Genomic DNA, 23,156 nt, shown 5'->3' with positions numbered 1-23,156 from the left:
TGGGGAGCACATTGGCACTTGGACAGACTTCCCCATTTCTGCAGATGACTATAACTCTGTGAGTGCTTACTGACCTCTGCATTTCTTCTTTGCCTTCTCCTCTTTCCTTGTTTTTCGTCCCATCCATTTGTTTCTTGGCCTTTGCAGAGTATTTGTTGTGCATTTTGGTGATAAGATGGCAGCATGCATCTCCCCGCCGCACCATGCATCGTAACAAGGTCAGGCATTGTAATGGTACTAAGCCAAGGTCTGTCCTTGAGACCCTCTGCTTTTTTCCTGTTCTTCTGCAAGTTTGACCTAACATTTCTCCTTAAGCCTTCTCTGCTGCTTGTTTTCCCATCCCTCTTAAGGACCCTGTCCCAAATCTTTGGTTGTGCTGTGCTCACTCCCTAACTCCTTCCTCTTGTTTTAATGGCAGGCCATATGTGATGTGGGCCTGCTTGAGGGATATGGGTGTAACAAAGTTTCCAGCACTAAGATTTCATTATTTACCTACTCTGGAAAAGAATCTTTGCTTCAGGCTTAGACATGTAAGTGCTCAGACTTCATGTGAGCTTGAGGAGGAGATTGTTTTGTGAAGCACCTGCTATGCATCAGTCCCCTTAGAAACTAGGAATCTTTATTCTGGGTTCCCCAATGATGTTTAGATCTGTGGTATGTGATGCTGTGGGACAATAGGCTTCGTCTGTATTTGCAGCCTGCCATCCTTTGTTCTACCCTGCTGCTGATGCCACTGCTACTGGAAGGCCCCTTGAACATGCAAGAGAGATTGGGTGACTTGGGCTGTGGGAGCTTTCACTGCTGGTCTCAAACGCCCCTCTGTCTGCTTGTGTTTAAGACCTGGGTCTTGAGCCCCTGCTTTAGCTACTTCTGTTTCATGTTTCAGAAACAAAGGATCCGGGACCTTTCTCTTACTCTCGTGAATTTGCAGTCATTCCTCTAGGGTTTTTAATTTAAAGCCAAAATATTGTGGTGTGTGTTCTTGCTACAATGTTTTCACCCATTTATCTGAAACATACAAGGTTAGGTTTTTTACCCAGGATATGATGCTGCATTAGTCACCCCATGAGTCCAGATGACTTTTTCTCTGGTGTACTACCTTTGTGTCTCTACGAATTATCCCTCAGGCAGTGCCAGCTCAATGACTGAAGGTGGTTGGAGTCTGTAAAGATTTAGCTCAATGTGCTGAAAGACTTAAGTTAAAAAGGATCCAAAGTGACTTGGCTATTAGGCACTTAACTACTCTGATTTGAGAGACCAGATGCTCAGCATTATCCTGAGTGAAAATCGTGCTCTGTTAAGGTATTGTGCTATGATGTGATTTGACTTACTTAATGCCATGAGTTATTTCAGAATATCTTGAACTAAATGAAAAGGGAGATGATCAGGCCATAATATTTCTGCCCAATGAAGTCTTACTGCTTTTTCGCTGGTGGCTGCGAGCTACTTGCAAAGGAAGGTAAAAATTAGAAGATGGCGTTTAATTTCCTGATGAATTCAAATCAAGGAGGAATTTCTGAAGCATGCAGTGAGTCATGAGGTTTTCTGTTGTTAGCCTGCCCCTTTCCATTGTGAATGAGTCTTTTCAGGGGTGGGAGAGGTTATTGCACCATATCCAGCAAATGGAAGGTTAAGAGTTCAAACATGCAAGACAATGAGAGGAAAAAGAGCCAACAGACTCTGAAAGCAGCAGCCCTCTCTTGTTATAATATTGCTCAAGAAAGAAGCAGTAGCAGTCTGAATCATCCCAGTTTCTACATCCTCCTGATGCTGACCCTCTTTCTCCTGACACAACAGTATTCTTCATCCTCCAAAATCTCTACAGGGAATTACCTTTCTTCACCTTTATGATGGAGGGGAGCTTCTCTCTATTCTCTTCTTCCACGATAGCTGAAGCTACTGCTCTTCTGCTGTGATGCTGTTCTACCTTGCTCTCCCTTCCAAGATTGTAAGTTCGAACTTGCATGCCGTGACAAACAGTGCATTCACATAGCTTAGAAAGAAATGGCTTATAGGCACTTTCTGTTCTGTATACAGTCTGACTACAGCTCCCATGATGCCAAGAGTGTGAAATGCATATTTTATTTCTGGAAATCAAGTCTCACGTGACTTCCCAGCTGCTGCAGCAAAGACAGAGTCCCTTCTGAGTGGTTACCCCCCCACACACACACCCGGGGAAATGGAGGTGTGCCCTAGCTTGCAGATGCGGTGATTGCATAGGATTTTCTCTGACAGCAGAGGATGTAGAACTGCAGAACACTGACTTCGGGAAGGATTCAAGAGGTTATCCATCTGGCACATTTTCCTGGGGATCTGTACACCTGTACACTAAGGTGCATAACAGTTAAACTGTCTCTTCCTTACATTTTGGCGTTCTTGCAGCAGTTCTTTCTCCCCATAATGTTTCCTGATGTTCTTCATCTTCCCTCTCGCTAGTTTTGTTACTAACAGGTTTTGTTTTGCATGCATATTTCATAGAGGCAACGGGGTGTTTTACAGCTCCCCCAGCTCCTGTAGACTTTCTTTTCTTGCCGTATGGGAGAAACAAACTGCAGCTGAAGCATTAGTGTGGTGCATTCTGTGCCTGCAGGTCACGCACCTTTTTTAGTGAACTTATTTGAGCCTTCTAAGCCCCTTGTTTCCACTGAATTTCCTTGAATAAGTAAATCTTTTCAGTTGCCATGAATCTTTTGAGGTGAGTCTGCTCTAGTCACTGTGAAGCTAGAACTGTAATGATGGGCAGTAGTAAAGCCACAATGATGTATCTATACAGAGGATGCCCTAATGGCAGTGAGTTGTGACTGTGACTATTTGAAAGGGCAGTGACACTTGCAGGTAGTGCTTATAACAAGCAGTGTCTTCTAATTTGTAAGGTGTCTTTTCTTGAGGCAATTAAAAGCTCAAACCCTGAGCTAACATGACTATTGCTGTACCTATTTATAGAGCTTCAAATTTTTACCCAGACCTCAAGTGTGTCATAGTGGGCTGTTCCCTTCTAGAAAGTAGACTTCCTCAGGACATGTTTCCTGTTTGCTGTTAAGTTCACAAGCAATTGCACCCTGCTGGAACTACAGATAGCCTCTGCTGTAAAGGGACTGCAACATGGAAATTCAATTTTTTTCTGAACTGCAAAGTCAGGCTTTACTGGTTCTCTAGCTTAGGATTTGCTGAAGGTCCTTCATGAGGCTGCTGTGGTGGTGTGGTGTTTTGGTTTCCCCCCTCTCCCCGCAATGCTGCTGTGAATACTTGTAGCAAAATGCACCCAAGTGAGTAGACTGCTATTAAGGGACTTCAGCGGCTCCATAAAAGAGGGATTGGGGAGTAGGTGGTTCACAGTGTGTGTGTTTGCTCTGTGTGTGTACTTATCTCTGCACTGGATGTGTTAGGGTTACTTTTTGCACTACTGTCATCAGTGTTTAGTACAGGAGGTGTTTGGAAATCCATCTAGTGTGCAGCAAGGATGACAATCCTTATCCTCACAAGTGTAACTAATTTGGGTGGTGTGGTGATATTTTTTGCTAGGTGGCATCAGACTGGGTATGTTGAAGCCCCATTATATCCACAGCAATGCTTGGGATGGAGAGTCAAAATTATACAATGGCATCCCATGGCTTGTGATCTACATGAGTTCATAAGATGGGCTTTATGTCTCTGATAAGCGTGAGGGTGCTGTGTTTGAATATGCTGAGTAAAAAGGTGAAACGTGGCAGCCTTGATTTCTATAAGCAGGGGACTGTATGAATGCATCACAACAGAGAAACATAATGGAGATATACAGTTCCTATATGCTGAGACAGGACTTGGGGAGGGGGGTCTCTGTGTACATTGTATACTGATGGCCCTTTTTAGAGGTGGTCTGAGGGCAAAGTATTGTCTGTCTCCAGACTGCTGAGCCCTCTTTACTGTTTACATTGCACATCTGCATGGTAGTGACATCTGTTAACATATATCCCAGCACATACTAATGACAGGACTGCGAAATACTTTTAAGGTAATAAAACCCAGTGGGTCTGATCTATGGGCAGGGTGTGCGTATGCCTGTGCACAAGGGAATAGTAGCGGTATGGTTTTGCAGGGATTGCACAGCTGCCCTTCAACGTGTGTAAACTGTTTAGCGTGTTGTAAATTATTTGCTAGTGCGCCTGGTCTTTGTGCACTCTGCTGCGGTGCCTGCTGTGTGCCTGAGCACAGCGTGCTGCACTGTTGTATGAATAAGCACTTTCAAGCAATGATGTTTCGAGCCCTCAGAGGCTCTTAATTTGACTGAGCTCTGCAGCGTTTTTTCTACCTCCCTTCCCAGCCAGGATTGCTCATGTCTGTCTGGTTTGCCAGTGCCAGAGTGCTCTGAGGAGTTACATACAACGGTTCCTAGGCTGGCTAGCTAATAGGCTCCAGACTGATTTGCTGTATGTAGTAAAGTAGGCCAGGAGGAGCCTGCAGGACTGGGGAGGGAGACGCTGGGTGATGAATGGGGCGGCATGAAGTCACTCTGCGCCGCCAATCAGGGCCGGCCGCAGCCAGGCAGGGCCGCGGCAGCTACGGATGCCTCTTGATGCTGGGATAAATTTTGCCTTAGATGATGATTTGGTATTTTCAGTCTGAGCTGAGAGTGTGCACCAAAGAGTTCCTAGTGTAGGCCCAATCATTTCTGAGTGTTACTCTGAGGTGAGTGTTCTCAGTAGGGTGCAGATGACTAGCCTCCACCTTGCATTTTTCTCTGCACATATAAATCCCTCTCTTTGAATGGTCTGTCTCTGGAATGCTTGTTTTGCACCATTGCTTCTCTACTTGTCTGGCTGACCGCTTTCTCTCTTTTCTTTCAGAAGCTGCCTCTTCCTTCCCCACTTCCCCCTCCTCATGTCTGATCCCTCCTCCTTTACCTGTGCACTGCCCAAAACTCACTTGCTTTCTTGCTTTCTCCTGATTCCTAAAGTACCCTTTTGGGGGGTTGGTTGTGTCACTCTCCCTTCCCATAGAGCGAGAGGGAGAAAGAGCAGCATGCCCAGAAGACGGGTTGCTTGCCTGCTCCCTGCAGAAGCTCAGACTTCAAAAGGAAGCTGGGAAAGAGGGTCCTCTCTGTTTCTTAGCATCCTACTAGACTTTTGGGTGCTGGCAGGAGGGAGGAGCAGGGGGGATGGCAATGACTCAAGTCTTGTGCCGGAGTCCAGTCAAGTATCTAAATTGGGAACATGTGCTTGAGATGCTTTTTCTGTCCATCTCTGGGGGCAGGAGGCAAAACTTGGGACTAGCTCTTAAGTGACTTTCTTCGTGTTCTCATCCTCCTCTCAAGTTGTTTGTCCTCTCTTCTTCATCCTCTTTTGACTTTCCCTTTCTCTCCCCTCCCTTCTCCCTCAATGCTCTTGTTTACTGATAGGCCAAGCAGAAAACATGGAGACGTCTGATATGGCGACAGCAAAGGTAGGATGGAAATGCTGCCGGCCTCACTGTGCGTAAGTGGTTTCGCTTGGCAACTTCTTATTTGTCTCTTGCCCTTTTTACTTTCTCCTGACCCTTTTCCCTAATGCTGGGAGTTGGTACTTGTGCTGGGATTGATGATGGGATTCAGGTTTGGGGAGGAAGTAACATCGTGGCTGCAGTCTCTATATGTTGCTTTTCATGTAAGATTTGCAAAAATCTTGAAATATTGATGCTCTAGGCGAAGGCCAGGGGTGGGTGGGAGAGAAACAGGGCAGCCTGTGTTAATGTCCGTGGCAGTTTGTCCGTGAAGCCGAGGAGGCAGCTGGGATGCTGGCAGAAGCCTGCTTTGCTGCTGTATGAGAAAGGGACGCTAGAGGGTGCTTTAGGGGCAGGTTTCCCACTCCCGGGACTGTTGTGTGAGTAGAAATGCCTTTTGGCAGCCTTATTTCGGGTTTTTTTTTGGAAAGGATCTCGAGGGCGTGCTGAGTGAGAAAGTAATTCGAGCTTTTAGATGCATCCGCCCTTTTCTGTGAGGCTTCTCTGTTGCCTGTGCTGCTTGTTTTTACCAGGTTGTAGGTTCTGCTTTCCTGTGGGCTGGCAGGCTGGAAATCTGCAGGCATGGAGCTGGATGGATCGAGATGATGGGATTGTGAGGTAGAAGTGGGAGATGTACATCATGCATGGCTTCAGCAGGGTTCAGAGACACCTGGGAAGCACAAGACTGTCTCACCATTGAATAGTTGTATCTCATGGCAGGGACCGCTGATGTTGTCTTCCTAGCAAAAGGTTTGTTTTCTGGCATGAGCCTGCCACCAGTGTGACTTCCCTTGGCATCAGAACGAGGTTAATGCGCGGGGAATGTGTCTGCAAAATGTATCTTGCGCTGTTATCTTGGCAGGGTCTGAAATGAAGCATGGCTGAAAAAAGCTGTAGCTTGGAAGGTGGGAAATGGCATTAGTAATAAAACTCTTGCTTTTGAGCTTGCGCTGGACTGGGTGCTGTAGCATGGTGATATGGCATGCTGTGTTGCAGGAGGACAGCTGTCCTACTGGGGATAGAAGCCCATGGTTAAAAAAAAAACCTGTTGGTGCTGTTAAGAGATTGTAGGGCTTATTCTTATGTCTCAGCTAAAATTCAAGTTGAGTTTGAGTTTTCCCTTTTCACATTTGTTTCTACTGAATACTCTATACTTTTCAATCCCACTTACCAGAAGCCTGGGTGACACTGATGAACAGTGGCCCTGTTTTGCCCAGGGACTGTGTTGCGTGTCTGCGCAGATTTTGAGGTTTTAGTGCCTGTCAATCGTGTGAAGTACTTCTGGATAAATGTTGCTTTATAAAGGTGAAATCATCCTCGCTATTGTGTTTGCTCAAGCTTCAACTGCCTGTTGCTGCAAACCCACTTACAGCTGTAGTGCTTGAAAAAAATTACCCCGAGAATGCTGAAGGGCCAGTGGCATTGGAGCCAATTGTAAATGACACTCTCCACTTCCATTATAGCTGTTGTGGCAGTTTGGGGGACTCCAGCTTTTCTGTGCTGAAAACCAGACACTTTTCAAAGACAAAACCATCGAAGTCACGTGAAAATTCTTTTTGTCTGTACCTGTTTTCATAGGTTCCTGTTTTTAATTAAAGAAAAACATGAGCTATGGTGTTAAAGCACTATCTTGGTGTGAATGTACTGAAAACCTAATTATCTTTTCAGGAAAATATCTTGAGTGAAAAATTGAGTCTAGTTTGAATCTTCTAAAACAGATACATCTTGGAAACTAGTTATGATGTAAATATTATTGGAATATATACAGGTTGATTTGGGCTAACACCATGGCAAGTGCTGATGTTTAGTCCCCTGTTCTTTGTTGAAGCCAAATGTTCTCCACGGCCTATTTTCTTTTCGGGGGTTGGGTCAGTTACTCCTGTTACAGGTGATTTGGAGCCTCCAAGGGGATGCTGTTAATTTTGCTTAAATTCTGCTGAGGTTAGCCTAGGCTGGCAAAGAAATTCTGAGAAGGCTTAACAGATTTATTGTCTCAGCTTGAGATGATGCCAAAAGTGTCCATGGGGTGTAATGTCAGGATGTTACTTCCACAGCTGCTCTCCATTGTGTTGCGCTGTTGCTTCCTTTTCTGCTGGGGCACCTTTCAGGGTATCTCAAGAACTGGCATTTCCTGACATGCCAAAGAATGGTCCCATACTTAGTGCATTGAAAATAGAGGGGTGCAGCTTTTATTGTTTCGTAGCCAATGGTTTTAATCCTAGGGTAATCAATCATTCATCCTTATCCTGAGGCTTTTCAGAACTCTTGGTGGAACCAGAAAACCATTTCTCCCTCGTATGCTCTGCGGCACCTTGCTTTGGGATCGTGACAAGGTGCCGTGTCACCTGGCAGCTTTGCTTACATGATGCCTTGCTAAAAGTAGGAACCCTGACAGTTTTGTGCCTGTTCCTTGCTGAGTGCCAAGGGGAGAAGTAGTTAACCTGTTGGGGGGGAAAAAAATCAGGCCAGTGTGAAGCTAGAATGCTTCCTGGGAAAGCATGAATCACTTTCCAGGTAATCAACTAGCGGAAATGAGGACCATAAATCAGTGAGCTGCCTTTCATTCCACTGACACTGAAAGGTTCTTGTTCTCTGTACTGCAAGTGCGTACATGGAAAGTCCTTGGACATTTTAGGGGGGTGGTGGTGGAGATATTTAAGCACCTGATTTACTTATTCCATCTTGAAGGAAATGTGTTCCTCTTACGAGCTGTAATGGGAATGATGAGTGAAGCCAGAGAAGATGGCTGTTTACAGTAGTGCAGAGTTTTTGCTTAGAGATTATTTCCTTGGCTTTTATTAGACAGCACTTGCCCGGGCTGGGTTTGATTGGAGAAGTATGTGTAAGGAGAAAAGGACAACAGGGTAATGCAAAATAGCTGGTATGTGAATAAAACAGTGCTAAATATTAAATACTGTTTTATGACTCTTAATTTCTGTAGTTGCCTCTGTGCTTCCAGCTTTTGTTCAGGTGCAAACAAAGGAAGTGGCAAAATGCTGCTTATGAACTGCCTGTTTCTTGCCATCTGACCAGACTGGAAGGGAACACGAAGACCTAACTCATTACTGTTTGTCACTTTGTATAGATGTTCTTGGCTGTGCAGAGGGCATGTAAAGCAATGTCCCATGTGGAGAGTACCATTTAGTACTTCTTTCATCCAAGGTGGAAGTCAGGAAAAAAAAAACCTCTGGTTTTGTGTATTACAGCCCTAACTTTGTTTTAATTCATGTGGCCTTGAGAGTTTATAGCTACAGGTCAGGAAAACATCTGGCCTTTTTTTTCCTGACTTCTTTTTTCTGCTACTCAGTCTCCAATTCTTTCTTCAGTTTGAGAAAGTTCTGCATGGTTTTTATTTTGTTGCTGTTTTTAGTGTTTGATGTTTGACTTCCTCATCCTGAGTGGCAGTGGAAGCAACCAGAAGCCACAAGGGAGGTTGTATTCACGGTATTCTTGCTCTGGACCAGGAGTACTGAAAATATTACTGGCAGTAGGCCAGGATCCAAATTATCTTGTTTTAATCCTTTTTGAAGTTTGAGAATTTTGTCTGGGAGAAGGGATAGGGGATGAGGCAGGACAGCAGACACCATGTAAACTTGTCTTACTGTTACTTATTGTTTATGCTTAGCAAACTATGTACCTAATATTTTACAATAAAAAAGGAGACCCCTTTCCCAAGCGATCAAAATTCTATTGCAATAAGCAAATACTTTAACTTACAGATTTTATGGCTAGTAGGGAAAATTATGAACATCTCATAGAACATCCTGTATGAAGGGTGGTCGTTAGCGAAAATATACATATGGCTCTAAGTAGGTCAAATACAAACGCGTACAAAGAAAGGAGATGGATACAGGAAGGAATTATGAAAAAAAGCTGGGGTGCTGGGGAAAGGTGATCTGATGACTGAGATATGAAAGGGAGCTGAGAACAGAACACAACACTGAAAGGAAGTGAAGGCAGTCAACGAAAATGTGATGAAACAGCTGATAGAGGGATATAATAAGGAAATGAGAGGAGAAGGAAGTAAGAGCAGGTGTGGAGAGAAGCCTGTTGTTTAGGAAGAAGCAAAAGATGCAGTTTTGATATGGGCACAGAAGTGGCAGTCAACAGAGGGCTGTGAGAGCCGCAGCTGCAGCAACTTGTATGGAGAGGTATGTGGGTGAGGGAGGGAGGAAGGACTGGCTGATGAGAGGTGGGTTACAGAAGTTGTAGGCACTCCTAACTGGCTGATACTGGTGCTCTAAGCATTTATACTTTGGAGACTAGTGCCTTTCTCAGCAGAAGTGAAGGGCGCCTCCATATGTTTCAAGTAGTTGCTGTTGAATTTGGAGACTCTGGTTAGGTAAGAGAGGGGAAGCCATGGTAGGTGAGACATGAAGGAGACAATCTCGTGGTGTTTCCAACACATTGTGATTGCTAATGTTGGCCAAAAAGACACCTGCTCTCAAATCTTTCACTGTTTTCAACTATTATGCTTGTTTTCATCAAACATGGAAACAAACTAAAAGGAAAACCAATGTTTATTTTTACTATTTTTGCTTTTTTATTATTTGTATGGAAAAATAATTTTTACCGAAATAACAATGCCTCGGGAAAGCTCTTTTGCATGCAAACATGATCATCAAAGATCATTTGTCACATTTATATAATCCAAAACAATCTTTCATTGATGCTTATTACAACCATATAATGAATGTCTCCTTACAATATGTAGTTCCACAGGTGAGTGAAAAGGCATGGATTAGAAGGCTTACCCAGTTTCAACACAGAGGCCTGCAGCAGAGCCAGAAATGGGTTTGGAGATCTCAAGCTACAGTTCCGACTGTGCTTTTTTTCCTGTTTTCCCATTTTCCTGTTTTGTGGGATGGATGCTTGGGATGGAGTAGGTAGATAATTTATCAGGAATTTAACTTGCATGTGACTTCTAAATATTTTTAGCACTGCGGAGGTGGACAGGGTGGCTGTGCGCAGCCTATCTTTCTTGATATCTACATATGCTCTTTTGTTACCTTATTTAATTTTTCATATTTTTCCCCTGGAGTGGTTATGTGCAGAGAAAAAGGAAAGGGATTGCCCATGCAGCATTAGCTGACGCAGATGGACTAGTCCAGTGAATATGGAACTGGGACTGTAAATAGCAGTGACGGTGGGGTTGCCTGCTTGGGATTCGCTGAAGATGGTGGGTGACCCAGAGTCCCTTCGCCAAGGCCCCTGCTGCAAGAATTTCAGAGAGCAGATCCCAGCTGTATTGTGGCAGAAGTGGCCGTGCCTACCAGCCGGATGCTTAAAGAGACACTTTATTCTAATAAGGGGTTGATCTACTTTGATAATTTCCTAACCTTTGTGTTATTAAAAAAAAAAAAACATGACTGCTTATCTCAATACCTTTCTTGCCTGAGCTTTGATTTCGAAACATGTGACTCTGCAGCATTAGTCTGTCCCAGATTTGGCAAGCTTGCAGGTCTCCTGACCCATTTTACAGCGTTGTGATTTGCTTCCCTCCTTGACAACCTGCAGGCCACGGATGCAAAGCATCTCATGGAGAAAAGTTAAGTTCAAGCCAGACATCCAGTATAGGTTGGACCTAATGAGGGCTGAATCTGGAATTATGTGGGGTGAGATTTGAATGTGTTTTTCCCCATACTGTTTGTCATGTGGAAATGCAGGGCCCAAACTTTATGGCTAATGAATGCTTTTTGTCTGCAAATAAACAAAAAGGCATGTTGCAAAGTTCATGTTGGAAACTGTTCTCAAAGCAGGTGTTTCAAATCTCTCTGCCTTGCATGGGGCTCTCCTGCAGGGTACTGTCCATCACTTTCCCTCACAGAGTAGAAGACAGTTCTACACAGGAGGCAGTTTCACACTGGTGGTTTCCTTCTGCTGCAGGCACCTAAGCATGATGGTATTGAATAATAGAGCAGCGAGTGCAACATGTCAAGTGCTTGGGAAGCTGTCTGGAGGGAGTTAGTACTGAGCTGGCATTTTTCCTTTGCCACTCAACTCTCCAGAACAACATTTCAGTGTTACTTGCACAGTTTCTGAACAGAATGGAGGTGGCAATTTTAGAGGTCAAGATTTTTGTATCATTCCAGGTGGAGACATCAACTGCCCATCATGAGGATGGGGGGGGTGTACGTCTGTGTGGACCTTGACCTTGGGTGCAAAAGAATGACAAAACATTAATAAATCCCCTTCAAGATAGTAGAATCTCTTCATTTGCACATACCTGACTGGTGTCTTTCCTCTACCACCACTGAAATTGCTGAATTCCTGTCGGGTTCACAAGCAAGACTGTTTCTGTCCCAAGGCCAAACATGTTCAGAGCTCTCTGTATGCAGTGAGAGTTTTTGCCTTTGGACACTCCCAGGCTTTGCTTTTTCAAGTACTTTAGAATGATCCTTTCCTAAGAAATAGTTAAATTAGAGCTTATTTTCCTAGGGAACGTGGCAGTATATTTCAGTAGGAGCAAGTTTAGATCCTGTGAGAGAAATAGGAGAATTCCCAGGAAAGGTGTAGTGTATTGCAGGAAATGGGGATGCAATAACTGGCAGTTCTCCCTTTTGCTCTGTCCTTGTGCCTGCCCTCTGCGTGCTGTGCTGCGAAATATCTTTATTACATGATGTGAGGGAAAGAGGTCTTGACTCCAATATGATAAATAATGCTACAGCCCTGACTCTTCTATTTGTGCAAACGCTGGCAGCGAGGGTCGTGAGAACAAGATACTCACCTCCTACTTCGGTTACCGGTGCAGGAACTTGTCTGACCATTTCAGTGGCAATTAAGCGCGTCCTTCGCTTTCTGTAGCAGTCGTAATTCAGCCTGCTCCCGTTCTACGGCAGATTACTTAATCTTCCCCCAAAGACCTAGAGGCAGAGTCTAGGGCTGCCGGGAGGCATGGGACGGGAGGGGAGGAAGGCGCGTTGCCCACGTTCGGGCCCCTTGAGGCGGGGGGCTGCCGGAGCCGCGCTGCGGCGGCGGGGGGGCCCGGCCGGGGGGCGGCGCGGGGGGGGGGGCAGGGATGCCATGGCATGCTGCGCGGCGCGCTGTCCTGCCGGCGCCGCACATGCTCAGCAGCGAGCGGGGCGGCTCAGCCCGCGGCGCCGCTGGTGCGGGGAGCCCGCTGCCTCTCGGCGGGGGTCGGGGGGGGCGCCGGGGGCGGGAGGCGGCCCTGCCCCGCCGCGGGGGGCTCGGTGCATGCGGCTCGGCGCTCCCCGGGGGACGCTCGCCGGCCGGGTCTCCTCCAATATGTCCTGGGACCTCTGGAGCTGTCAGTGGGCAGACAAGGACACGGGCATCGGGTTATCGTGACTGTACTAATGAAAGGGTTCAAGCTCGCCTGGTAAGCAGGGGGGTGCGGGGGGGGCGATGCGGTCACCCCCCCTTTCCCGAAATCTTCCTCCTTCCCCGCCGCAGCGCTGGGAGCGGGGGGGCGGCGGGGGAGAGGGGATGCGCCCCGCCGAACGGGCCGGTGCTGCGCCGCAAAGCCGGGCCGCTGCAGCCGTCCGGGCGGGCTGCGGCGGGGGGAGCCGCCGGCAATGGCTGCAGCCGCGGGCCGCTCCTCTCCGGGCATCTCCGCATCAGGACCGCGATGCCGTGAGCCTTCCTCTGGTCGGGCTGTATCTTCCTCCCCGCCGCCGCCGCCGCCACCCCTTCTCTTCCTCTTCCCGGCTTTCGCTATGGTTGTGCATGAATTTGCATCTGTGTGTGCGTGCACGTAACACCCGCACACCTGAGCGTCTGGACGCGGCGTCGACGGGGGTGCGGAGAAAATCAGCGTGTGCAGGTTTGTTTTTTGACCTGGAGAAAACGTTTTGAATCCTGCGGGCGTGGAATGGCTCCTGCTCCGCTTGTCCTTTAAATAGCTGCTGTTGGGATGCACCTTATTGGCGCGTTCCTATAATAATCTATGAGAGTTGGGAGTCGAGGGAACTAACGGCTTCCTGGAAGGTACTGAAGTGCTCATTACTCCTCTGATCGTTCCTGGGTGTTTTGGGGGAAAACTCTCCAGGTTTGGACAAGTGGGCAGTGAAAGAAAACGTTGTGTGGGTGAAAGTCGATCAACAAAGCTGCGTGTGTATCTAAAAAGTTGGCGCGTAGATATTTTTGTCGGTCAAGTTTGTAATTTAGATGGGTGGGTAAATATATATCTAGGTAATATATATAGATGCAATTATGCATATATATAATATATTTAATATAAACTTGGCCAACAAAGATTTATATAAAATCTTGAGTATATTAAAACTCTTCTAAATCTCTGGTATGTTCAATGTACTTAGTTGGAATAAATAGTCATTGAATTATTGCAAAGAAATTGATTTAACCAGAACTTTATTAGACGGAACAGTTCCATAGTTAGTAGTGGAATGTGACTTTTTAATTTGAATTGAAATTGTAAAGTGGATGATAAGAGCAACGTGAAGGCCTGTTTCTTTTTCTCATTCCTTTTTCTTTGTAATAAAAAAGGAAGCAATCATAGAAAACAACAGCCTCCCTCTTAAGTGTGCTGCTTTGCACCAGTATGAATTTAGTGCTTTGAGATCCTTGCCTGTAAAGTGTGAGAAAACAGTGAAGTTATTTTTCATGTGTTGTTTTATTTACTGCTGCTATTTTATTTTTTTTTCCTGTGTAAAAAAAAAATAAAAGCACTACAGCACAGCACTAGGAAGCATCTTGTACTGGGCCCCAGGGGACAGACTAGAGCCAGGGATGACTCAATAGGTCATCTCTTTTCCTTATTTCTGTAATTTTGTCTTTTATTTCATTACACTGAGAGCCTTTGAAATTTTCCAATGTGTACACGGCCATGTGTAACATAAACTGTATATAGCCATTAGCATTTTAAAGTCTTAAACAATTGTTTTCTTTTTTTTTTTTTTTTTTTTTTTAAATAAAAGCCTAGCTCTTGCACTGATTTACTGCTTTACATGCTATGCAGTTGGGCTGACAAGTTGCATAATAGCTTAGTGTACTACCAGGGAGCAAAGCATGTGTTCATGCTGTGATCATGTGTATCTGCAATAACATGGCACCCCACTGCATTCATTTCTGTACCTGTCTGTGAGCAACACTGGCCGTTTCTGTTAATCGCGTAACTGGAGCGCTTTTGCATACTCGGTTCTATCACGGCATTTATAACAGCTAAGGTTGAAGCCAGTCTGTTAATTTTGTCAGACCTCAGAGCCGAGCAAGCCAGGCTGGTAGGTTCAGGAGCTGGATGGGAGGCATAAGAAGATTACTCATGTGCTGGATGAAATGCTGGCGGTGTTTCAGTAGGTGACGCTCTTCCCTCTGAGTTTTGTCCGTCTCGGGCTCCTGCCAGGGTCCTGGGGCACTGTGCTGTCCTGGGTGCAGTAAAGGTCTTCAGCAGTTTCCCTGGCTCTCCTGGAAATGCTTGAAGTGTACTAACCAAGCCCTGCTTGGGCTGCCCCGTCAGCATCACCCCCTTCATCTTCCTCTGAATGCCAAAGAGCACCAAGTAAAAGATTCTGATTGCCTGCCTTATTTAATAAAAACGTACAGCGTTTTGGATCTTCGCAGCAGTTACGCTGTTCCTTCTCTAGGATGTTTACAGACATTTTTATTTGATTACGTAGTAATACCCAGGTGCAGAAGGGTGAGTTAAGGATATTTTTTCAAGTCCTGTTTTACCTAAGCACATGTGTATGTCACTACTGGACTGACTGGCATGGCTCTAGAGGAGCATGGATCTAAAAGTAGAATACAGAGTTCCCCGCAAATTCTTTGTCAACCTTGGTTAGCGTGCCTTAATGTGTGTTGTACAGCCTTCAATATTTGCAGTGAAATGGCTTTACAGGATTAGTATTTGTCGAAAATAAAAAACCACGTCAAATGTGTGGCATACGAACAGATCTTTCAGTCCTTGCTGTAGAAGTGGTGATTCCAGTTCTAGATGGCACTGCTGGGGTTAACGCAGATTTCCTTATGGAGCAGTTCTCAGAAAGACACATGATTTCTTTCTGTACCAGGAAGGGCAGTAGTACAGGGACAGAATGCTGTCAGCAGGAGCAGCCCTCTCTGACCGTTAGGAAGAGGACTTGCTCTTGCCTGTTTTTAGACCACCCGTTCATTTCGTGCTGTTAGATTGCACAAGATAACATAGTGTAATTTATTAGGGAACCTCTGGCCATCTCCGAGTCTTAGTGTAAGCTTGTTTTGGCAAAAGACAATGTGCTGATCTGTAATACGATGTCATGCGTTTTTGCAGTACGCCACCTAATTCTGCCCAAAATGATCTCATCACCATCTGGTATCATATCACAGCATAGCTGCATACCAGGGAGTCATTAGGTGGTCACAGTACACTGCGGTACAGCAGAATCCTGATGTATAACCATTGTATCTTTATGACATCAAAATGTGACTGTATTGTATCATGATACGAGATCCTGATGTACCAGTGCAGCATCACGCTGTTATGGTACAACATCCAGGTATCAGAAACGAGACTGCAGTCCGCTCGTAGGTTGTCATCATATGACAACAGTTTGTGTTGTCAGGGCCTCGTATCCTGGTTAAATAGGTCATCTTTATGCCACAGTGTAGTATTTGAACACTGTTGCATATGTCTTTATGTTGTGACATGGTGTTGTGAGAGAGAACTTTTGCTTCTGGTCTTACATCACCATTATCTCACAGATCCTTAGGGGCTATAATGGGCCAGGCCCTGAGCTTTAAATTTCAGAAAGCCAGAAAGTACAACAGCAGGGCAGGCAGGCTTTCCCTCCCCTCAAAGCTCAGACAGTGTTTCTTGCCATTAGCATTCTCCCTTGTTAGGAGCTTTGGGGAGCTCATAATCCAGCACGGACAGATACTATTTAGGATCTTTTATGAAAAGTGAGAATCAAATGACCGAAGAGTCTTGCAGGGACAAAACGGGATACTGAACAAAACCGTGCTCATCTGATTTTCCTGCTTTTATGGTTCCTTCTGCATCGCCTGTGCTGATTTGTTGATGGGAATATTCCTGAGCCACAGAACCCGCTATATGGAACCTACAGAGAAAACAAGGGCCAAAGGCTCTATCTAAAAATAAATCTGTAATTCATTTTTCTGCTAGTGCCTGTGGGTGAGAAAAAAACCTCTCAATGTTCCAACACCCTACTTATCTGAAGGAAGGATCTATTATATAGTTGTGGGGGTGGGATTGGAACTAGGTAGGGTTACAGAACAGCAAAGCTAAAATTAGCAGTTGTTTGATGTCAGGAAGCAGTGAAGGTTAACGTTAGGCATTTTCAGTTATGTACGCTGTAAGGCTGCAACTTCAGGAGTTCTTTGTGTCTAGACCAGGCTAACGATACCTGCCCTTTCAATTGGTTCTGTCAGTGTCTCGGAGCCATGAGTACGTAAGAGGGGAGGGACAAGGTTCATCAGCTATCGCGCTAGTCCTACATAGTTCTGTCCTTACAGTCTAGTCGTGCGACTTCTTTGAAGTCTAAAATAACAGGTTAGCAAAAAAGAGGCACAAGGAACGCATTCTGCCCTCGGTTATACAGAATTTGTACTTGCTGTGATACAGAAGAGTGACAAACGTGGGTGTTTGGGATCCTTGCCTCTTTAATTGCACAGTGAAATGATGATGTCATTTAAATAACTTTCAATTTCATATCGATACTGCAGACTTAAAAAGCTACTGTGTGCAATGAAAATTAACTTTGTTCTATTGCGTGCAAATGAAAGATGAATTTTCAAATCAATTCTTCCTCAGTTTTTTGGAGAAGGCTAGCAAAACAGTTCCAGTGGGGTTACATAATTGTGCTGTTTGACCCTCACGTTACAGGTTAAAATGTTGTGTTTCAGTGTTCTTATTTCCTCTGTCTTCGTCAGGTCTTCTGCATCTACATCTTTCTTCTTTGTGCTTTTTATTCACAAGGAAGAAATAGGTGCTGCTAATCCTGCACTAAGAACCATCAAAGGTGACCCATATACATATAAATATGGCTCTAGCATTTTTGGAAAGAAGAGGCTTTCACTCCTTATAAATTCTGCAAATGGATCTTAGGATTCAGAACGTTTCCGTTTGCTGTCGGTGCGGTAGGAAAAGGAAACTGTATTAATAGGTCGCTCGTCTCTCCCTGCATCCAGAATATTCTGAACAATTTGACTGAACCTCTGTCCATAAAGTACAGTTTCTATCCTTTCTCTCTCAACAGGAGGAAACATTACGATGTCGTGCAAAGCGACCCGAAGAACAACTTTGAGCAGTATTGGAAGATGTATTTTGTCAATGGTTTCATTGAAGTGGTTAGCAGCAGGTTTTGTGCGAATTTATCTGGGCTTTTCAGTAGCGGGGAGTGATAGTAAGCAGTTAGAAGCCTAATCCAAGTGCACTAATGTCAAGGGAAAATCTGGCCTGCAATTTACTTGGCCAGACTGTACTCGTAGTCACTAACTGAGCCAGAAAGAGAACCGAGGTCAGCTTGTTAGCAATTTTTGTCCTGGACTGCACACTGCTACACTGAATTAATACTTCCAGTGGTAATATGGTACGAGTAAAGAATACAAAATTACGGAGGAAGGAGACTATTTGAAGATAAACTGCCTGAGTCATTATGAAGCCCTTGATCTGAGATTTGGTTTGCTGTAGCTCTGTGTGACGATAGACTGGCAGAAGTACCCCTTTCAGGTTTTTTTTGTTTATTTGTTATGTGGTATGCTTTTGACATCAATTTTTGATTTAAAATTGGATAAACATGCGTCATTTTGTTCCCAAATATATATATGTGCTTACTGAAACCTCTCTGAGGGCAACTAGAGAGAAGAGTTTTTTGACGTACGCCATGAAGATGCTGTGCTTTGCAGAGCTTGCTCCCGACACTCAGAATATCTCCTTCAGGTTTCTCCTTGGGCTGCAGATTATTTTGGCTAATTGAATCCTAATCATTTGTTTTGCTCTAAAATTGCCTTTTCTGCTTATCAGATGGTGAAATCGCCTCGCGCTCCCTCTAGTCCTTCAGCAGCCTCACAAATGTCAAGTGAAGGGCAAACTGCTTGGAACTGTTCTGGAATCCTGCAGCCATTGCTTGCTCAGGGCCTTAAGTTGAGATGACTGAGGCTGCAGTGAGGCTTTTCTAGAGATTCTTCTCCTCATGTGTGCAGGAGGAAAAAGCATGGAAAGAGGCAAATTCAGTCAAGAAGAGGCTGTAGAAAACATTTAGCAGATGCTTTTTTTTCCTCTCTCTCAGCCTAAGTGTGGAGCTGAGACTGAGTGTGCTATTTAACTGCTTGGTCCCTTCAGATGAGAAGCGAGGTCCTGGCTATCGGAGCTGGAAGTCACAAGAAGCCAGTTATATGCCTGGATCTGTCAATGACTGGTTGTATCATGAACTTGCCTCTGCCCCAGTTTCCGTGTCTGCAAAATGGGATGTACCGTTCCTCCCTTCCTTCTCCCCGTATGCTCCCTCTCACTGAAGCAGTTTGATATTCACATGTGACAAGTGCTAAAAGGGGTATGTAGAAAAGCGTTCCGCAATTTGTAAGCACGTGATTCACCCCGCTTCTGTTAATAGTTAGGAAACACTCACATACGTAAAATTTCTGCTAGATCAGGGCTATTCTGCTCAGCAAGTGGGTATGGTCGAGGTCTGAAAGAGCCAAATGTTCTCATCCGAGCTTTTGTGGCATGTTATGCAAGAATTGCTGTGTCATGGTCAAGATCCCTTTTGCTTAATCACATTTGCCAACTGAAATTCCCCTTGGGAGCAGGACTCTTCTTTGCTCTCTATTCTAAACTAGTTAGTGATATGCCTTTGGTTGATTAAGCAGCTGCTGTGTTTATCCTTGGATCTTCCCTTGCATGCATCTGATTTCAGTCCTGGTTAGAAAGTGCATCTTAATGGCAGAATACCATCATTATTATAATTGATACTTCATATAAACGGTAACTGTTCATTTCAGTATTTTGAGTCTGGTGAAAGTAAATTATATAAATTGAGATACAGTAGCAGTACTAGTATCTAAGTATAAAATAGCTAAGTTTAGGAAATGAAGGGACCAAAACAAGTGCTGTACATAAATCAGTAGCTCTTCTCTTCCTTCTGTAACTCCTGTATGCTCTTGTAGAGCCACATGCTGAATACAAGATGGTGGAATGTTATCTGAGCTTCTCCTTTACTAAATTTTTCCATTTGGCCAGTTTTAGGTCTGTGCTGTTGATTATACTTTACATTTTCCAGTGGTTTATTCTCCATAACTATTTTCCCTGCACAGAATGCTCTCTGTGGTCACAGCCAAGTGACCTGGGGGTAGACGCTCTGCTTTTTACAACTAACACAAGATGTAAAATGCTGCCATCCTCATTTGGCAGCGTTGCAGCTGCTCTGTGCATATGGCAAAGGACCAGTGAAGGAGGGATTTGGGGTTTTATTTGGTGGGAGGGGGAGATATCTATTTGGTGTGTATATTTTGAAAAATTTTCAAACCACTTGGAATACCAGCTTTGGAAGAATGTGGCTTGACTGTACCTAATTTCAGGCCTTGGAACTGAAAGAAGGAAAATGGAGGAGAAAATTAGTTGAATGAAGAAGAGCTGGGGAGGAAGAAGGTGGTATATATTCAGGAGTAGCAAAGGTTGGATAACAGAAAAAAATGTCTGTATATGCATCTAATTTAAGGCACCAAATTAGCTGTGAGGGGAGGAGGAAGGGCGACTTGTTTATTTTTAGTGTAAGAACAGCTCTCTCTAACTAGAATCGTTCCTTTAATGAAATACTAAGCAAACAAGCCTGTGTTTAAATGACAGGAGGAAGAGATGGCAGGGTCTGAGGATTCCAGAGAAATCGTTTGCAAGGTCTCATCCCTTACTTGTGTAGTGATGACATATCAAGTGCTGTGAATTAAAAGGTTGCCACTGGAGACAGAAGCGTTTTAGAAAGCCGGTAGAAAGAGCTGTAATTTTGGTGTATTTCTGACCTTGGAGGAATAGAAATAAAGCAGCCATAGAGGTCCGAAAGCAGTGCCCTCTGCTCATGAGGAGATTGGGTTGTGGCTGTGCAGCCCTCTAAACTGGAATTTATTTTTTTTAGAGCTGTCAGCTGTTAAGAAATGGTGTACTTGTGTGGTGGCCTTCAACCTGATGTACATTTTAGGAATGAAGTTTGGGAGGCAAACTGTTGCTTAGTTTAGGCCATGAAAGAAGGTATGTGTCTAGGGGTTGGAGCTTAGAGAATCTGAGCAATATTCAGCAGCTGGTTCAAGGCAGTAAAACTACATCATTGCTTCAAATGCCTCTTATATTATGTTTCCAACAGAAAGAATAAGTTCCCTATTGATTTTTCAGAGTTTCTGTTTCAAAGACAGGTAATAGCACAACCGATTTTGGAAATGGATCTGTTTATAAGATTGCATTGTTTTACAGTGAGAGAGGCTCTTAAAAGAAGGGCACTGCTGTGCTAGGAGATTTTCATGCACACCTCCAGAGGCTGTTCTGAAGAGCTTACATCCTAAACATGCAAGATGAACAAAAGATAGAAGAAAGGACAAGGGGCAACAGTTCTAAACTGAAAGATGGTAAGTTTAGATTAGACACAGGAAGAAATGTATTACAGTGCGGGTGGTGAGACACTGGAAGAGGTTGCCCAGAGAAGCTGTGGGTGCACCATCCCTGGAAGTGTTCAAGGCCAGGCTGGATGGGGCTTTGAGCAACCTGATCTAGTGGAAGATGTTCCTGCCCATGGCAGGGGGGTTTGACTAGATGATCTTTGAAGGTCCAACTTCCAACTCAAACCATTCTATGATTAGCCTTGGTTTGCAGATGAGAAACAAGGAGATTAAAAGCATTGGTAACTTTACCATGATTATTAATGGAGGTGTGCTAGAAAACTTGCCTACTAGAAGTTTAGCCTAGGTGAGCAAAAATTGTTATAGCTTAAAACAGTTCTTTGGATAGAGCAAACTATACTGATGCTAGTATAGTCTAGCTAGCATCAGAAATGCAAACTGGCCAGCCATATCCCTGCAATTCTCATAGATGATTTGTCCAAAGTTGCAGGCTGGATCCATATAATTGCCTCAAAGCAACCTGTCTTGCTCATATTTGGAAAGAACATAATTGTCATAAGGACATTTGTTCTTTCAAGGATCACAGCCCAGATTAAGAACTTCCGATGATTTAGATGTTGCTTTGCAAGATTTCCCTCATGAAGCTCAAAACTGTATGGATACATTTCACATGGAGGTTTTGGGAACAAAAATATGGCAAGTGAAAGCAATTCTCTAAACTGTAGTGCTCCAACAGCTGTAACACCACCCAAATGCAAACCTTAGAGTCTTGCATGGCTAGCAAACAGCAGTAACCAAGGAGTTGTGGGACTGGGCTGCTGCCGGCTGGAAAATTGTGGAAAGCAGAACTAGAGGCAGCAAAAAACTTGATGGAATTGATACGTGGTCCTGCCAATGTGGGCCAGTTCCCTGTTCTGTCTTCATCAGTGGTTACCTAATGCTGTTTATAAATGTGGCAAGTGAATGGGTTTATACCACTTCTCTCATGCTCTTGACTGCAAGGACTTGACATCAGTGTAGTTTTTTCCCTCAATTTAGCATAATCGCATTACTCATTGCTATAAAACCTTTTAATACAGCTTCTCTTTCTTTTTGGTATTTACATTCTTCAAATATTTGTTGACCGCTTCACTTCCCTTCAAGTTTTGTTTTATAAACGAGCCTCAGGAATTCTGTGATGTTTTTCTTTTCTTTGAACTTATTGCTCCATAAGAATATCCCTCTGGCTATGTAGCACCCTTATAATAAAGTTCCTTGTAGAGATTAACTGATCATAGAGAGCAAATATTTTATCACCTTCCATGAGATAGGATTGCTCAGACTATGCAGCTCTGAATCATGTTAGTCTTTCCTGCACCACGTTGCAAGAATGTCTAACTTGCTTTGCGCTCTTACCCTGCACACCGTCGAGCTGTGCTGCTTTCTTGCTTTCTCAATTCTTGGAGTTGGTGGGCATGACTTTCTGTTTCATCCATTATGCCTGTTTGGAGTAGGTGCAAAATCAAGGACAGCGGTAGGGTAGCATTCTTCATGCTTTGCCCAGAAGAGAAACAGTCACAGTCTCCGTTTATTTTTCTTGTGAGGCAGGTTTTTGTATGTGTGTTTATATACACTCTCAATATGAGTCACATTATTACCTTCTGCGTTTTATAACCTCCCTGTAGAAGAGGGCCTTTCAAAGAGTTTATATTTAAAAATACCCATGTGTTGAAGGCAAATATTTCTCCTGTTGCTAGCTGTGCTACCTGCTGTTGTATCAGGGAAGTAGATGGTTGTGTAGTGTCTGGTAAGATTTAGAGAAGGGTGTGTAGTCCCTCTAGCTCACCAAGATGAAGAGTTAGTATGTCTGTAGAAATGACTAAGTAGTCAGACTGCTTTGTGTGGGGGTAAAGAAGTTGAATTTAGAAGTAACTGGGATACTTGGGTCCACGCTGACTGCTCTGCTCCTTTGTCATCACAGAAATACTTCCTGGTGGTTTTTATAGCGGGGAGTACAGGAATATTTAATAAAGCTGCGCTCAAGTGCCCCTGCAAAAATGTTTGGGATGCCAGGGACATGCAACAGCATGGAGAAGCTGTACCAGGGCAGTAGAACAGGTAGGTAAAAGCAGGAGAAGAGAAGTCATCCTGAAATTTCATGGCTGTCATCAGTGAATGGAGTGTGGAGCTGCCAGGGTTAACGG

General features: G+C 44.4%; 1 protein-coding gene across 3 annotated transcripts in view; it reads left to right on the top strand.

The window, feature by feature from the left end:
* GRAMD1B (GRAM domain containing 1B) overlaps window positions 1-23,156 on the top strand; it is a 103,596-nt gene that overhangs the window by 23,621 nt on the left and 56,819 nt on the right. For 2 of the 3 annotated variants that reach the window (XM_064470929.1, XM_064470927.1), the window contains exon 1: window positions 12,690-12,793. The exons of the other annotated variant lie outside the window; for it this stretch is intronic. In XM_064470929.1, the coding sequence (XP_064326999.1) occupies window positions 12,771-12,793 (23 nt within the window). In that variant the 5' untranslated portion in view covers window positions 12,690-12,770. Of the gene's footprint in view, window positions 1-12,689; window positions 12,794-23,156 lie in introns of those variants that run through there. 3 annotated transcript variants of the gene reach the window in all.

Source organism: Phalacrocorax carbo, chromosome 21 (genome assembly GCF_963921805.1).
Source record: "Phalacrocorax carbo chromosome 21, bPhaCar2.1, whole genome shotgun sequence".
NCBI lineage: Eukaryota > Metazoa > Chordata > Aves > Suliformes > Phalacrocoracidae > Phalacrocorax > Phalacrocorax carbo.
Note: the sequence above shows the minus strand (reverse complement) of the source record. Positions and strands in the feature narration are given on the sequence as shown.